The sequence below is a fragment of the Pseudocercospora fijiensis genome, assembly GCF_000340215.1.
Source record: "Pseudocercospora fijiensis CIRAD86 unplaced genomic scaffold MYCFIscaffold_1, whole genome shotgun sequence".
Lineage (NCBI taxonomy): Eukaryota > Fungi > Ascomycota > Dothideomycetes > Mycosphaerellales > Mycosphaerellaceae > Pseudocercospora > Pseudocercospora fijiensis.
Genome location: NW_006921532.1, coordinates 11,224,510 through 11,242,380, shown reverse-complemented (window position 1 = coordinate 11,242,380; position 17,871 = coordinate 11,224,510). Strand labels below are relative to the sequence as shown.

At 43.9% G+C, this 17,871-nt stretch overlaps 4 protein-coding genes across 4 annotated transcripts; 1 reads left to right on the top strand and 3 right to left on the bottom strand.

The window, feature by feature from the left end:
* Positions 1-13,025: 13,025 nt before the first annotated feature.
* Positions 13,026-13,936, bottom strand: MYCFIDRAFT_171078 (uncharacterized protein; the record flags this gene model as incomplete). Its single annotated transcript, XM_007924009.1, has 7 exons — positions 13,026-13,282; positions 13,330-13,337; positions 13,375-13,600; positions 13,641-13,684; positions 13,715-13,766; positions 13,793-13,862; positions 13,886-13,936. 7 exons carry the CDS (start codon positions 13,934-13,936, stop codon positions 13,026-13,028), a joined length of 708 nt encoding a protein of 235 aa, XP_007922200.1.
* An 80-nt stretch (positions 13,937-14,016) lies between these two features.
* Positions 14,017-14,519, bottom strand: MYCFIDRAFT_171077 (uncharacterized protein; the record flags this gene model as incomplete). Its single annotated transcript, XM_007924008.1, has 7 exons — positions 14,017-14,044; positions 14,076-14,104; positions 14,137-14,147; positions 14,182-14,266; positions 14,296-14,318; positions 14,350-14,394; positions 14,423-14,519. The coding sequence occupies 7 exons, from the start codon at positions 14,517-14,519 to the stop codon at positions 14,017-14,019; spliced, it is 318 nt and encodes a 105-aa protein (XP_007922199.1).
* A 112-nt stretch (positions 14,520-14,631) lies between these two features.
* MYCFIDRAFT_78554 (uncharacterized protein) lies at positions 14,632-16,455 on the bottom strand (the record flags this gene model as incomplete). The annotated part of the gene is made up of 5 exons (XM_007922326.1): positions 14,632-14,779; positions 14,834-14,959; positions 15,010-15,619; positions 15,737-16,063; positions 16,140-16,455. 5 exons carry the CDS (start codon positions 16,453-16,455, stop codon positions 14,632-14,634), a joined length of 1,527 nt encoding a protein of 508 aa, XP_007920517.1.
* Positions 16,456-17,007: 552 nt separating this feature from the next.
* Positions 17,008-17,820, top strand: MYCFIDRAFT_213752 (uncharacterized protein; the record flags this gene model as incomplete). Its single annotated transcript, XM_007924007.1, has 1 exon — positions 17,008-17,820. The coding sequence occupies one exon, from the start codon at positions 17,011-17,013 to the stop codon at positions 17,818-17,820; it is 810 nt and encodes a 269-aa protein (XP_007922198.1).
* Positions 17,821-17,871: the final 51 nt, after the last annotated feature.

Sequence of the window (17,871 nt, the reverse complement as noted above, 5' to 3'; positions counted from 1 at the left end):
CTCTCGTTTTATATAAGGTATAACTTTTGTCTATAGCCGGCACCTATAGCCGGTAACCTAGTATAGTTCTAACTCTTTTTCTCTAGCTTCGTCGTCTAGCAATATATACGAACTCGAGCTTATAGAGATATAACCGATTCGAGGCTATTTAAAAGAACCTAATCGAGCGCCCTAAAACCGATGCCTAGAATATCGTATAGAATAAGCGATAGCAAAAGCGGCCTCCTTAGCGCCTACTCCGTTTTACTTAAGACGTTAAGACCCGGTTCGATTCGACTTTCTATATAGTTACGAGGGGATATACTTTACGTACCGCTCTCGAGATCTATTAGAGTTCCGAGGGTATTAAGTAGCTCGGCCTTACCGCCGCCGAATAGCGCTAAGTAGAGTATCTCGTCGATATTAGTAAGCATTACGCGAAGGTTACTGCTACGATTAGAAGAACCCGAGGACCGACGATCTACCTTGTCTTTACGTACTATAACTAGCTCTTTAACGAGCTCGAGGAAACCGTAGCTAAGCTAGCTAAGAAGAGCGTTCCCTAGAAAGTAGCTATAACGAAAGCTATAGACACCTCCTATACTAAGTTGCATAAATATTACAGTGCTACCTTTAACTCGTTCGAGGATATCTATAGCGTTACGTACTTGCTTAACCCGGTAGAAAAGGATATATACTAGTAGAGGCCGGAATAGAAGGCGGACGAGGTATAGCCGAAGCATTACTAAACTATTCTAGAAAAGATGTTCTACGAGCGTCGGAAAGAAACTAGTCTAAATACAGCTCCTATAAAGAAAAAGAAGGTTTAGAAGGCTCCGACATTATACCTGTTTCGTAGGTAGGAAGTAGAGGCAGAAGAGGAAGTAACTACTAAAGTAAATAAAGAAGAGTTCGATCTCTATCGGCGCGCGAGTAAGTATAAACCCGTAGGCTCGGAAAGAGGGCTAATAATCTCTAGATCTTACCGGTCTTCTAGACGAATTCGGAGACGATATTCTCGCTATATAGCAGCGGTTAGAGCCTAAGTTTCTAACGATAGCGTCGGTCGCTCGGGACGTCCTCGCTATCCTAAGCGTAGGTATAGGCTATAAGAGGTCTTTTAGTATCGCTCGTTACTAGGGCCGCTTTAATCGAATATACTCGCCTACTACCTTCGAATCTATTATAGTATTCCGATACTATCTCCTCTACTAGAATCGCTAAGGTAGGTTACTAAAGATTATACTAAAGGAGTTGATCGAGGAATTAGAAAACCTTAAGATCGAAGAAACCTAGGAGCGCGAAGAGAATGCGAAATTTAGTCTAAGCGAAACCCTAATTAGCGATAACGAAGAGGAGGAGGGCGGAGGCAGAAGGCGATACCGGGTCGAGAAGCGGAAACGTATATAGGCTTAGAGCAGCTTTAAGGAGACGAAGCGTTTACGTATAAGGTAATATAGCCGGCGTATATAGCCGGTATATATCCGAAATGTATTTCGAATTCCTAGGACCTAAATAGACTAGTTGCTATAGCAACCGACCCCGCTTACTTGCGGACTATTTCTAATTCTCTATTCGCTCTTCCTCTCCTTCTTCCCTTTCCCTATATTCTTAAAGACAAATATGCCTTAAGGATTCGGCTCTTCGGGCCTTCCTAAGCCGGCTACCTCCCCTTCCTTAAGCTACTATCCTTTATTCGAATCTAACGATAACCTAATAAGGCGGTTTAATAGAAGACTATTTATTCTAGAAGGCAAGAAGTATTAATATCTCCTTACGATTATATGCTTATTAATTTTCTAGGTCCTACCGATATACCCTCGTCGCCTAAACGCGTAGATAAATATCTTTAGAGGCTAAAGGGCAAGGGTAAAGCAAGCTAAGTATAGGGAGACTATAGCGAGAACGAGATATCGGAAGAGCAAGGCTCTCCGTAGTATATACGAAGGAAGGGGGTTCCTCGGAAAATAGTACCGAAAAACAAGAAGGCTATAGGTAGATAGGAGAAGGCTAAAAAGAGTAGGCGGACGAAGACTATCGCGAAGAAAAGTTATTTTTCTATTAAAAGAAAGGGAATAAGGCAGGACTCGACGATAAAGAAGCGGCGCTTTAAACTAGGTACTATTGCCCTTCGCTAGATCCGGCTTTTCTAAAACAAAAGAGGGACCGAGCTTTTAATCCCTAAGACTCCCTTCTAGCGACTCGTCCGAGAAATTACATTAGATTTTCGGTCTAGTATACGATTTACGGCTAAGGCGATTAGTGCTTTTTAGGAAGCTACGGAGGCATTTCTCGTAACCGAGCTTAAGCTTTTAAACCTCCTTGCTATCTATACGAAGCGGGTTACTCTTTAAAATAAAGATATATAGCTTCTAGCTAAAATTCGGCGTCGGTTTATAGCGGATTAGTTGGAAATTGTATTTAGTCGTTAGATTAACCTAGGAGGAGGCCCATTTTCGTATCCTTTTGCCGGCTATAGGTGCCGGCTACATTTCTAATTTCATCTCCGCGCCGTCCCTAAATCTAAGGTACGAAGTAGAAACCTAGCGCTCTATATTTACCCGACTATTATAGAGACGAGCTATATTTAGATTAGTTTCTTCGCATATCGCGACCTAGCGGGTAGTAAGCGAAAGGGCGATAGAACGTTTATAATACGTCTCTATTTAGACCTAAAACACAAAGGTCCTAAGGAGCCCTAGCATCCTAACTATAAGGAGATTCTTTAGTATTAGCACTTTGATCCTCTGTACTGCGAGGTAGATAGCAAGCCTACGAGAGAGAAACTTTAATAAGAAATTCTCTATAATACGTAGCGCTATTATATAGCTATAGATACGCACTAAGTCCGGCAACTCGAAGAAGAATTAAGACAGCGTATTAGCGACCGAGGAAGAGATCGATAGTATACTAGTAGAGTCGAGGTCTTATAAGCGAAGCATAAGATAATATAGGCTCTTAGTCGTATAGAGTAACGTACTATATAAATAACTAGGCGTACTACTCTTATTCACTTACGACCTATATCCTAGGATACTCTTCTCGTACTTTTTATACTCTTTTCTAATACCTTACCTATAAGCGCTCCGCGATAACCGAGTGAATATAAGCTATAGGGTTTCCGCTCGGTACCTTAGCCTCCGAGATAGGGCGGAGTTGAATTTAGAGCGATAGCCGGCACTCGTAGCCGGTATATAGAGACGGTAGTAGGCCTTTTCCTGCTAAATAACTAGCTTGTTTAGTATAGCCTACCTGATATTTCTTATATTTACTAGTAATAGGCCTAGGTTACTTATAAGATTACTATAGCTAGTAAAGGCATTACTAAAGAATATCTATACTATAGTAAGATACTATTATTACGCCGGCTATTTATTAAAAGGAGGCTTTCGCCTATTACTATGCCGGCTATATATGCCGGCTATATTTCAAAGTCTCCCGTACCTGCCTTTTTTAGCCGTACCTGCCTTTTTTAGCCGTGCCTGCCTTCTTTCCTTGCTCTAACGTTACTATAATATAGGCTTACGCGAAGCTTACTCTATTGCCTAGCGATACCGCGATACTACCGCTATATTTAACCTTCGTATCGATACCTATACCTCTACGCTCTATATCTACTACCTCCGCAATACCCTCGCTCCGCGCGCGCCTTCGTATACCTTCGTAACGCACTTTTTTCCTTAATTCGACGACTTTTATAATAGCGAGTCTACTTAACTAAGTTACGACGCTTCGTAAGAAGGGACCTAGTGCTTCTACGGGTCGCAATAAGACCGGAAATAGTAGAACGAGTATAGTATATTAACGTAAGAGGGCTACTACTACTGCCGCTAGCTCCGGTGCTAGAAAGGGCGTCGCGAGTAAGGCTCCGCGTAAGACAACGGCGGGCAAGGCTCTACGCAAGACGATAACTAGCGCTTCTACTACTAGTAGTAATCGTACGAAGCGTCGATAGCGCCTAGGAAGTAAGTCCTATTTATAGCCGGCAGCGTAGCCGGCAGCGTAGCCGGTAGCGTAGCCGGCATTCTTACTGTCTTTTTACTAATCCTTCTTTAGCCGTAGCCCTCCGTAAGATTCGGTAGTATTAGAAGAGTTTTTAGCTCCTAATCCGCAAAACTCCTTTCTAACGACTTATTCGCGAAATTGCCTAGGATTATAGAACGGACCTTCGCTTCTAAGCCTCCGCGATAGGCGCCCTTTAAGAGGCTATAGAAGCCTACCTAGTTCGTATCTTCGAATGTATATTTCTCTTCTACCTCTTTTCGGACTATACTAATACTATTTTAGCGGTTAACCTTATAGCTATTTACGCGAAGCGTATAACGATTATAGATAAGGATTTCAAAGCACTCGATTAGATTCTAAAAGGCTAGAATGTCTATATTCGAGACGGTGCTAGGTAGGATAGATATTCTAGTAGAAAGGATGTTCGTAGTGTTATCTATAAGCTTTTCTGTATACGAAATAAGCCGCTATTATACGGCGCTGTATACCGCGCTCTAAATACTCTCTAAGTATATATATATAGTATAGTATGCTTTATTAGCCGTACGGAATAGAAGTCTCCTAAAATCCCGTTAGTACTAAGGAGTAAAAAGGCCGGCTACGCTGCCGGCTACGCTACCGGCTACGCTACTAGCTACGCTGCTAGGTTTTTCAAAGAACTAAAAGAAGATAGACATTCCGGTTAATTTGTATTAGTTTAGATTTTTATAAAAAGAAAACAGGGAAAAATAAGGAAGGTTGAAGAGCCTAATAGTTATAGTTATAGGCACTATCCCTGTTTTCTAGAGTATATTATATACCTGCCTTCGCAACTCTACCTAATACTCCCTCTAAATATCCTTATACTCTACCTACTGAAAATTCAACTAGGTACCTAGACCTATAGCTGCCTCTATATCTTTTACTATCTTCTATAGGTTGAAGGCCTCTTCTATAGCAGCCTCTATCTCCTTATATAATACGAAGTTACTACCTGCCCTACCCTTTATATCTCCTAAATAACTAAGAGTTCTAAGGAACGAACTAGCATTCGGCCTTAGTATAGCGAGTAACTAGTAGAACGTTCTATAGAGCTGCCTTATAGCTCTTTTATATACTATGCCGATACCGAGGGAGGAGCTATCCTAGTACTTAATATTGTCGAATAGTTCGGTAGGAAAGTGTATAAACTTCTTAAGGAGGAGGACTTCTAGGGAAATCGATGAGTTCTACCTAGATCTAGATAAAGACATTCTACTAAGTAGTTAGGGAATTGAACCGTAAACGAAAGGATGAAATTCATACCTAAGGAGTATAGTTTCCGAACTGAACTATAATGCCTTGTATATATGTATATATGCTTTTGATTAGTTAGTGCCCTTAGCTAATTGTCTATAGATTTAAGGTTATATAAGTACCTTTATACAACTACGTAGCCTAAGTAGGATTCGAAAATTCTATAAGTACTAAGGACTAAAAATGCCGGCTACGCTGCCGGCTATACTGCTAAGTCTTACAAAGGGCTTGCTTGAAGCTACGTATACATTCGTACACTTCTTAAAAACCGATAAATTGTATAGTTCGAACCAGCTACTTATATAGTTGCTTAGCAAACCAACCTAAACTAAACTAGAGTTTCGGCTTAGCAAACCAAACTAAACTAACCCGAACTACTACGAGGTCTAAAACGAGCTGTCTAGCTCTAGTAACGACTAGAATTAAGGATCCGACCTACTAGCAACCGTAGCAACCGTAGCCGCGGAGGAAACTAAGGTTCCTACTAGGACAATAATGCTAACAATAGGAACAGTAACGATCGTAGAAGAAGCCGTAGCCGGCGGCTATATAGAGGAGGCCGCGATAGGGGCCGTAGAAGGGGCTCGTATCCCTATAGTACTAATCGCTCGGCTAACAATAGCGGTAATAGCTATAGCAATCCCCTAACCGGACTAAAGTGCTTTAATTGTAATAGCACTAGCTATCTACTAGGCTAATGCGACAAACCTAAGGACTAGGCCCGAATCGACCGTACTACCGCTAAGCACCGAAAGCACCTCTTAGTAGCTAACGCTACCCCTATAGGCTAACCTTCGAAAAAAGAGTAAGCGCCGTACTAACTATTAGCCTCGTACGGCGTAAGACTATCGACATTGTACTAGCTATTATACGTACCTGTCTTATATCTAGGCCCGACACTAACTATAAGGCAAAGGTTATACTAGACCCCGGAAATTCAGTTAGCGCCCTTATTAGCTATTACCTAGCTAAGCAATTAGACCTTCGACAACTGCCGAAGACTAACCTACCAACCCTTGCTTAGTTTAATAACGCTCGGCACTTAACCTATAGAGCCTACTATATTCCTATAGTTCTAAAAGACGACCTCGGAAATAAACGCCTACTAAACTTTACTACCTACGCGGTAGACATAGACAGCCTCCTATCCGATATTATTATTAGCAACCCTGTTCTTAAGTACTATGCTATAGTTATAGACCTAGGCAGCTAATAGTAGCGATTTAGAATCGCTAGGAAAGAGGATATTAAATACATTAATGTTAGCGAGTGCCCTAACGATATTAGGGTCCTATTTATTAGCAACCTAACCCTAGCTAATCCGACTGCCGACCTACTCGGTAGGGATAACGAAGAACCTATGCCCCCTAACGGCATAGACTCTAATTAGCTCGAACGCATACTAGAGCCTATTCGAGAGACCTATATTAATATATTTAAACACTACTTAGCATCGACATTGCCTATATTCAAGGAGACAGATTATAAGATTAACATTATAGAGGGCAAAGAGGTTCCTTTTAGTCCCCTCTACAACCTTAGTAAACGAGAGCTCGCTATATTGCGTAAGTATCTAGAGGAAAACCTAGCTAATAGCCGGATACGGTATAGTAACAGCCCTACTAGCGCCCCTATCCTATTCGTACTAAAGAAGGATAGTAGCCTACGCCTATATATTAATTACCGCGGACTTAATGCTATTACTATTAAAGACCGCTATCTACTTCCGCTTATTAATAAGACTCTCGATCGCCTTTCTAGTACCTACTATTACACTATATTAGATATTAAGGACGCCTATTACCGCATCCGTATTCGTAAGGGCGATAAATGGAAGACAGCCTTTCGTACTCGCTATAGCTATTTCGAATACTTAGTTATACTATTCGGCTTAGCTAATGCCTCTGCAACATTCTAGTCCTATATTAATCGGGCCCTTTCGGGTCTATTAGACTATCTCTGTATAGTCTACCTAGATAATATCCTAGTTTATATACATTTACCTAATATTATAGAACACTAGGCCGTAGTACGCAAGGTCCTCGACCGCCTACGAGCCTATAGACTATATTGCAAACCTTCTAAATGCACCTTTGCTTCTAAAGAGGTATTATTCCTTAGCTTCCTTATTTCAACCGAGGGTGTTAAGGCTAATCCTAACCGGATTAAAACAATTACTAAATAGCCTATTCCTACGTCTATTAAAGAGCTTCAATTATTCCTAGGTTTTACTAACTTCTACCGTCGGTTTATTAAGAGCTATTTACGGCATGTAATGCCCCTAACTAAGCTTACTAAAACTAAGGCCAACCTAACTAGAGAGTTTAAATAGACTAATAGAGCACAAGCCGCTTTTAACGGCCTAAAGCAACGCTTTACTAATGTCCCCTTGTTATACTATTTCGTACTAAGCAAGCAGATCCGAATTGAAACTAACGCTTTATAGTTCGCTGTATTAGCTATTATATTATAGCAGGCTAATAATACCTATTAGCACCCGATTGCCTTCTTTTTACGGAAGATAATCGATATAGAACGTCGGTACGAGACCTACGAGTAAGAGCTCCTAGCAATCGTAGAAGCCTTTAAGCACTAGCGCTATTATCTCGATAGTGCTTAGCACCCTATTTAGGTCTATACGGACTATAACAACCTCCGTAGAATTACGAAGGTTACTAGGGTTATAGGTCGATAGGCTAGATAGGCCGTCTACCTCGCTAGGTTCGATTTTAATGTATTATATCGGCTAGGCGTAAGTAACCCTACTAATAGCCTATCGAGGCGACCTAATTACGATAGCGAAACCTAATATATTAATTCTCTATTTCCAACCCTGTAGTATAAGATTGCTATAGACCTTGCTATAAAGTAGGCGTAGGATAAGCGGACTTCCGGACCCCGCGGCGGCAACAAATACTATAGCGGAGTTGTCGTTCTTCTAGTATACGTTAAAAAGGACGTAGATCGCTCGAGCTATAACGACTCGATTGAAGATATTACTATCTATAGCGACAGTACTATAGAAGAGGTTGCAGTTAATCCGGCTACTAGTACTATTAGATATATACAATGCGTACCTCGTTCGATAGCGAGGGTGCTATTAAATAACCTTATAAATAGGGATAGTTAATCGTTTATAGATAAGCTGTTACGTGCTTAGTAGAGGGACGCCTTTGCTATCGAGCGTATTAATAGGCTTGTAAGTAGGCAGGCGACCCGATCTAGTAAGAGTAATAACAATTAGTCGATCGACGACAAAGGTTACTTAAAGTTTAAGGGCAGATACTATATCCCCGCTAAACAATCGATTAGACAAGAGCTTTTAAAGAGGCACTATAATAGTAAACTCGCTAGTTACTATAGTATAGAGAGGTCGTACGAGTTACTATCGCGTATATACTACTAGCCGAATAGTAAGCGGTATATAAAGGAGTATATACAGACCTATGCAGTATGCTAGCGAGTTAAAGCACTAAAGCACTTACTATTTAGCGAGTTGTCTTTACTCCCTGTTCTAAAGAAGCTATTTGCAGAGCTTACAATAGATTTTATTATAGGTCTTCCCCCTACTAAGCGAAGAGGAAGCAAAGACATCTTTAACGCTATCCTAGTCGTCGTAGACTAATTTACTAAAGGCACTCGTTACATCCCTACTAGGAAGGATTAGATAGCTATTAACTTAGCTAAGTTACTATAGAATAACATCTTCTGCAGCTATTAGGGAACCCCTAAGGGGATAGTCTCTAACCGAGGCTCGACATTTATATCTTACTATTAGAGTAAGATATGCCTATAGCTAAGACTTAAGCATCGCCTGTCTATAGCATTCTATCTACAAATAGATAGCTAGACCGAGAGGCAGAATGCTACGCTATAGCAGTACCTGCACAGCTATATTAATAAGAACCCTAATAACTAGGTTAATCTCCTATAGCCTATAGAATTCGTATATAACAACAGTATACACTTATCTACTAAGGTTTCACTATATATAGCTATAATAGGCTAGAACGCCGCCTTACTATAAGACCTATTTACCTCGCTCGAGGCCGAGCGTAAGGAAAGGGAAGCGCGTTAAGTACTAACACCTAAGACGCTAGCGGCTATTAAGAGGGGTTAAAAGATGCGAGAAATTTACGCTATAATAGCTAACAAACTAGCAAAGGCCTAGGCCTATTAGAAGGCCTACTATAATAAACACTATACGCTAATAACCTTCAAACAAGGCGATATAGTTATGCTTAGTACGAAGAACCTCCGTATCCGTAAACACCTATTACCTAATAGCAAAACATGCCCTAAACTAGTACTAAGGTACATTAGTCTATTCCGCATTCGAGAAGTTAAGGGCTCCTCCGTATAGGCCTATTAGTTATAGCTCCCTCCTTATTATACTATCTATAATACCTTCTATATATCCCTCCTTAAGCTATATTACCTACGCGAGGGGGATGAAGCCCCTACTAAACACGAAGACATACTAGCGGATAGTAAAGAGCTATAGTCTATAGAACGTATTCTAGATTATCGGACTAGGCGAGGCAAGAAGGAGTACCTCCTAAGATAGCAAGGCTATTTACCTAAATAGGACTCGTAGGAGGCCGAAGACTCGTTTAAGGATATAACTAAGTTGTTAGATAAGTATTAGACTAGTGTAAAGAACAAGAAGAAGGCTAAGGGCCTATAATGTCGCCTAGGAACAATGCTACCCCTAGGGTGCTATTAGCTAACTAATTAGAGGCTAGCAAACTAGGACAATAAGACTATACTAGGCGCGCTACGACGCGTCTATTAATTAATCGTATACTCTTTTAAGGACTCTACCTCTTTACTAACGCGCCCTATAGGTCCCCCTCTTGTTCCCTTATTCTATCGGGGCCTCGAGGCCTAGGCAATCGGCGAAGACGGCGCGGCCGGCGCGGCTATATTAGTAACGGTATTGCGGAGTGTATTATTAGTTAAAAAAGGAGATTAGAAGCGAGGTAAAGTTAGCGCCAAGACGACTAGCGCCGCTATTGTTAACATTACTTACTATTATTACTGCATCTGCTAAGACAACCTTACCTATACTACGAGCCTAAGGCACCTTTAATTAAAACTTTAATCAAAACTTTAAGCCGCCTAAAAGATTAAGCCTATTAAGGGGTTAATTAAAACTTTAAGGCTAAGTTAAAGCTTTAAGCCGCTTAAAAGATTAAGTAGACTAGTAGACTAACTAACTAAGGGCAAAAACTATAGAGCTAAGCTAGCCGGGGTCGATCTTGCGGATAATAGGTTACTCCTCGATCTATCTAACCCTTTAAGCGAGGCGAACCTCTACTACTGCACTTATAATAGCCTTTACCTATAGAAACTAGACGAGCTGTATTTTTTGAAAAGATAAGATAAGATTAACACTTAAAGGCTACTAAACCTAGCTAATTAGGGCTAGCGAAACTACGAACAATAAGAACAATAACCCTCGGAAACGGACAAACCCTCGGAAGCGGACATTACTAGGTCTTTTAAGAGTAGACGCAAAGAACTCGATACGATATTACTTAGAACGGAGGCAGTGCTACAATACCTCGTACGTCTACCTATTGCAGTAGGGAAGACGCGCTTGTATTGTAATTAGTCGAAGGCCTTTAATTCTTATAGATATATATTACTTTATAGTTCATTATATATAGAGATAGCGCAGTTAGAGTTATATATTGTATTATTAGAGGTGAGGTTTAACATAGTTACATAATTAGGTAGTTAAGTGTTTAATTTAGCGCGGGCTAAGTAGCTTATTAGACCTGCTAAGTTAGCAGCAATAGAGGTTGAGACTAGGACAAAGACCGGCTACGAGGGCGCGGCCTTTAGAAGGGAAGCGTATATTAGGGCTAAAGAGGCTACACGTAATTAGCATATAACTAGGCCGAGTAAAGCTAGGGTCTTAATGCCTTAGGTAGGGCTTAGCGCTTAGCGTTAGGCTAACTCTCCTACCTTCCTCCCTCTCCTCCTAGTTCCTTATCGAATACTACTTGTACCTACTACTACCCTATCTACCTGCTAACATACCCTTCTTATAGCCTTATATATAGCGCTAAACTAATATACCCTTAAGGGCGCCTTTAGCGGCATATAACTATAATAGGTAGTTCTCCTTATTCTTTAGCTTAGGAATGTTGCTTATATAAGCGCTAGATATTATAGGGGAAGCTATTGCAGACAGCGACGGCGATAATATAGAAAGAGACTATAGACTTGTCTTAAGAGGCAGCTAATAGGCGCGCCTATGTTTTAGTATAGCGGATAGCTAATACTAATATTAGGAACTAGTATAGCGGACAGCTAATACTAATAGTAACTAACTCGAGTCGGACTAGTACCTACTAGAGTACTCGAGGGCGGCGGCGGCGACGGTATTAGTATTAGCGCAATTTTTAGTAATAGGCGCTAGCTACGTAGTAGTCGGATTAACTATTAGAATATATGTTATATACGTTAGAAACGCAGGGGGCTTATAACTACTTAATATAACTAATATATTAGAAGAAGGACTAATCTATATAGAAGTCCGAAGATAGAGTGCAGCAGTTGCAGCCTTAGGCATTAGGCACGTAATAGACCCTAACACCTAGGCATACACTCCAAGTTTTGTAGCTAAGCTTTAGGCCGGCGCAAGCTACTACAAAACACTCGAAAGAAATATTTTGCCCGCAAGACGACACTTAGTAAGCAATATAAGGTTGCGAAGGCCTGTTTAAGCTGCTACTAGTTCAACTCTACAAACTTGAGTCTAGTAATCTCGGCTATTGATTGCTAGAAGATAAGTTAATTAGTATGTCGTAACCTCCTGCTACCTCCTTCTTAGGCTCTCTATAGTAACTTCTTCCGCTACATTTGTACCTTCTACGGTCTGCCCCTTTTATTACTTTGCTCTTAATATAGTTTAGCGGCCTAAAGATGTCTTTATCGAAGAGCCTAAGGACAAATGTCGCAAATCGTATAGGTTAAGCCTTATACGTTGTCGTATACAGTACTATAGCACAACAACTACGCATTTTCATTAAAAGTTATATTAGAATCGTACCTGCGTATAGACTCGGAGACAAAGAGATTCTATATATTCGAGTACTTAAAGTCAAAGATACACGAATGAAAATTACAAAACGTAGTTCTATAAGAAACGCTATATAAATAGCGTCCGGATTACCTTCGAATACCTATATTGCGACCTAATTGTCCCCTATCGGATAGTATAAGGCCCTAGAGAAACTCTCGCTCTACAAGCTCTACGGATGCATATATAGATAGGATGTGTTGCGAATCGATAGTAGCAGTAGAGGGCAAGGTAGGCTAGTTTACTGTTTCTTGCTACTAGGCCCGGGCGCAATCTAGGTATAAGATAGGTACTATAAGCTCGGATCGCGTATCTTCTTTAATGATTCTTTCTATATAATCCTTTCTAGAAGCCTAGTATATGCTGTATTGTCTAATAGTGCAGTATCTAGGTATTGTAGGTTGATTGTTCTAGTCTATAAGGATAGCTGTGTAGGACAGCTGACTTTTGTCCTCAGACCCTTGCTAACGCAAGGAGAGTAAGTAGGTACCATTCAGTTGAAAGTCCGATCGTAGAAGGTGCTTGTTATGCCTGCCTCTACTTGCGTTCAACCAGGAAGGGGCTGAAACGGAGATAGACCTCCTGGACAGTTCCTCGCGTTCGGTGCAACAGCCTTGGCATGTCAACGGACAGACATGGTGCTCAATCAGCAATCAGGTAGTAGAAGGCGATTTTATTCTTCGTGCTTCCTTCTTTCCATGATCAATGTGTCCTTGTGCTCCTCTGCTATGAAGCGAAGATTGATGAAATGATGTCTGGTCGTGAAAAAGTGTACATCTCCATCAAGACCTGGTTTGTCAGCGTCTGCCGCTGGGATCTCGCCTCGGTGTCGTAGCTGCTCTTCCCGCTTGCTTGACGGCACAGGAACGCGTCCGAAATTTGGCTGCTCGGACTTGATTCGTGTCGTGGAAGCAGGGTCCGTCACTGACGCTTAAATTTGGCACTCGATTTTCCAGTTCAGTCAGTTATCCGCCTACTTTCTTTGCTGGAGAATTTCAAAGCAATTCTTATTCTCCTACGACCATGTGAGTTCACCTCGAGCCACAACTCTGAAACCTTGCCTGATGCGTAGAGCATGGAGCGCAACGCCGGTGCGGTGGTCCATAGCATATTGATGGAGATCCTTGGACCTGCTGGATTCCGGTGATGGCTTGCAGATTTCCACCGAGAGGTTCATCTCCGCATGCTCTGAGAACGTGGATACAAGGCATTGGGCCTCGTGTCCATAAGAAAACCAGAAGCCATGTCCTCCACTCCGAGCATTCGGTAAGGTCTGGTAGTGCTTCACCTGATATCCAACTCTTCAGCCCTTCATAGCAGTTGAGACGCAGGCTAATCCTTCGTTGCCTTGGTGAGATCTACAAGATTGGAGCCGACCAGAATCTAAGGCGTGAGGTGATGTGGATCCAAGTACCTCATCTTGATGTGCAGCTATCGCACTCGCAAGATATCGGCTGATTTCCTCAGCCGCCGATCTTATATGAGAAAGGCATGTGTCCTTCGTGAGATCCTCCTGGTAGTGCTTCAGTTCACATTGAGCTCTTCAGCGCTCCAACTAAAACGAGAGTTGAAGCAGAAGGTCATTACCTTAGACCGCTCTATCTAGCTGAAGCAATACGAATAAAGAGAGCCGGGTGATACCTTAAAGACAGCTACCTCGCTCCTCAAGCCTCTCTCACTGCCATCACCTCACTCAAAAACAAAATAGGGAACTCGTAGGTACCTCAGCGATGTGTTAGGATTGAGCTTTTCCTGAGGTCTTGTGATTCCTTGTAGTAACTCACCTCAAATTTGACTCTGTGCTGGAGTAGATCTACAATACGTGCAACCAAATTTTGCATCTTTGGACTTGTCTACGTTGTCGAAGCAATTCGAGTTGCGAGTCGTGAAGGAGATAGCTTGGTATTGCATTCCCTCAGCAGCTCCAACTGTCATCGACTCACACAAGGTGCGAGAAATGCGCTCACTACCTCGGTGATGTGTCAATATAAGAAGACTTCTAGTGATTTCTTGTGGTAAATTACCTCGCTTTCCGCTTTCAACTCTCCGCTGTGCGCAAACATATGACACGCGCAACCGGACTCCATGTCCTCGGACTCGTGTACGTTGTGGGAGCGATCCAGTCTCCGAGGAACTTTGTGATAACATGGCAAGGCTTTACCTTCATCGTCGACTCCAACTGCTCTCAGGTTACATGAATGGCGAGGAAAGATGTCAAATGGTCAGCCGCCGGCCTGTGATGGAAGCAGATTCTTCATTCGGTGACTATCCTATTCAGCTCAATCCTCGTAGTGCTCCTTGCAACCCTCACATACGATCAACCGGCAGTCATTGCACTCCCACGCTCCTGCCTCGGCACCCGGGTTTCTCTGGAAGTGCACACCAGTCTCACTGACGTGGAGAAAACACCGGTTGCATTCCATATATCTGCAAAGAGAGCCATTAGCACACACCAGCAAAGCAAAGTCCATGCAGACTTACCCAAGATTGCCGTAGTTCTGGCCGTCCTTTGGAGATGCAAATTTCTCAAAGTGATGTTGGCAAGACCAGACCTGAACGGCAGGCTCCTTCGGCTCTTCGCCAAAATTGAGTCCACTTCCAGCCCATCTGCGAGAATGTTAGTGAAGTTTACTTAGTATCAGACTCAGCTCACTCACCGTGCTGCACCTCCAGCGTCGAGGTTGACTGGCGCGCGGAGCGCTTGGTAAGCTTCAGATAATGGAGGCGGAGGTGATCGTCCTTGCGTGAGACTATCAGCGCGTGGCGATTTTCCTGCATCGTCGCGGTTGCTACCATCCTCCGACATTCTTTCAGCGGCTTCTTCATATATCTCCTCGTGCTCATCCTCATCCTCATCCATGTCTTCGTCCATATCTTCGTCCTCGCCTTCCGAATCGAAGTCGCTAACGCAGTCACCCATGCAGTCGTCAATCGATTTCGCACAATTCCAGCAAAAGTGAGCGCCGCAACGGCATTGAACGTGCGCACAGCCGAGCATCCGCTTGATACCTTCGCGGCATCTAGGACAGCGCTTGTAGCCGTATTGTGCCAGCAAGGTCTCCTCGTGGTCGAGTTCTGTGGTGTCGCAGTCCGTGTCCGGATGCGCTTTCTGTCTGCATTTGACGCATATTGCGATGAGGCATGTCGGGCAGGGGAATATGTCTTGATGGGTGATCTGAGGCCTGTTATGAGTGTCTGCGACTAGTCGATCGGTGAGTTGTGCCAGAAGTTTGTTGTAGTCTGCGAACAGATTCATCGCAGCATGACCTAAGAAGAATTAGCAAGCGTTCATAACAAGTTAGACTCCGATTTTGGAGCTCGAATCTGTGAAGCGGGATTTGAATTTGCGAGCATGGCTGTGGCCAGCCGGCGGAGTTGGCTTACTTGTGGGGTGTGACGCTCCCATGACAAATTTTGCGTTCGTCGCGATGAGCGACATGTCTATCGTCAACTTCGCTGCGGAGTCGTACTCGCCATTGAGAGCATTCTGCTTGATATCGTCGAGGTCGATCGATTTGGGTACCCACTCGTGGAATCTGAGTGTCTTGCTGACGTTGTAGTCTCCCTGGAAGAAGCGAGAATGATGGCATTTGAAAAGCTCGTCGATAATTTGAAGCAGAAGATCTTGAAGGGAAGGTGCAGGTGGCGGTGGTCGCTGCTGCTTTGGAACGTTGCGTTCTGGGATGAATGCTGAACAGGTTGGCGAGGGGCCTGTGGACGCGTCAGTGACTCCGCGGAAGGACGTGGGCTGCAGAGCGCCGGCGCGCGAGCGGAGTCGTGAACTTACAGTATATCTTCGCAGGCGTGAGCCACTCTTCGAACTTGCGTCTGTATTGGTTCGCTTTGTCAGTCGAATATTCCGGAAGGACGGTGTGCAGCTGTATGATGGCGCAGCAGGAGGCAGGAAACATCGATGGCTCTTCCAGACTCCGGTCGAAGCGATTCCTGAGGCAATCCTGGCAGATGTGGCTTGGGCAGTTGCGGCAGGCGCGGATGAGGTCGGTGTGGTCGGTGCAGACCATACATGATGGCGGCGGAGGCGGAGGCGGCCCCTTCTTCTGTGGTGGCCGCGCCGGCGGCGCTGGTTGCGCTGGGCGCTCCATGATAACGGATGTATGTCGCAAGGCCGAAGTCGAAACGAGAGTCGACGTTGTAGAGGGGCAAATGCTCACGTCGAAGTGAGCTTGCCGCTGCTGCAGAAGCGCTTCTGCCTAACGCGACTGCCATTTTCACAGAAAACGCCAAAGTGAATGGGATGCTCAGGTGAGAATGGTGAAAGCAAATTATAGAGTACACGAAGGACTTAGCTGCGGCTATCCACCTCCTGCTCTCGCATTTGATGGCCCAAATGCCATTCCTCTACAGCTCCGACATCACTTCGCTCTCCTACGAATGCCTCATCTGTGGCAGTCAGTGTGAAGGCGCATAAAGCAGCGTGATGAACAAGAGAGGCGGTAGTTGAGAGCAATCATGGGACAGGAAGACGTGAGACGTGAATCCCTGCTCGCGTTGGGTTGGGTTTCTTGGCGTCTTGGCCTGGCCTTCACTTGGCTGCGTTGGCCTGTGCCCCTCACCACGCCCTCCGAAACACTCATCGACACTCTGTATCAAACCAGCCGCAAGCTCGGAAGCGCTCTCAACCAGCTCGGACAATCAAGATGTCAAAGATCAACGCGAAGCTAGACCACGTCGTCCTGCTGCTTCCGTACCAAGACATCGTGGACCCGCCGGCATGGATCACCGACAACTTCACCGTGAGTCCTGGCGGTCGGCATGCCGACAACAGGACCGAAAACAAGCTCGTACTATTCAAAGACGGCACCTATCTCGAACTGATAGCATTCATAAACGACGATCCCGAAAAGAGAGAAGGTCACTGGTGGGACAAATCGTATGGAGTCGTCGACTTCGCCCTGACCACCTCCTCCGAAGACTTCGGCGAGCTCGGCGGCATCAAAGATCGGCTGTCAAAGACTGATACCGGGATCTCATATACCAGTCCCAAAGTAGGAGGCCGAAAGCGTCCCGACGGAGTGGAATTACAGTGGCGTGTCACCTTTCCAACTGGTACAGACCGAGGCAGCGTTCCATTTTGGTGCCATGATGTTACGCCGAGAGATCGGAGAGTCCCTCTTTCTGACGCGGCGACTTCTCATCCATCTGGCGCATTAGGGATGGGTGGCATTTTGCTAGACGCTGACCCGTCTCTGGTATCGCGGCTATCTAACGCCACTGCGGCGATCTTGGACAAAGATTTGAATAGTAAGGATGGGACTTACGAATTGGATGTCGTACATTCGGTATCCAATGCTAGAAACCCATCGATCAGGATCAGGACTGCGGGTTCGCTGCCTAAGAAAGTTCTCGCCTTATCACTGGTCCTACAAACTCCCAAATCCGTTCCTGACATCCATCACACAATCGACGACGGCGAGATTTCTGTTGTGTTTGAGAAGACCACCAATTGAGACAAGCGAAACGGGTACCAAAAGAGACCAGTGGAGACTTCCTTCCAGAAT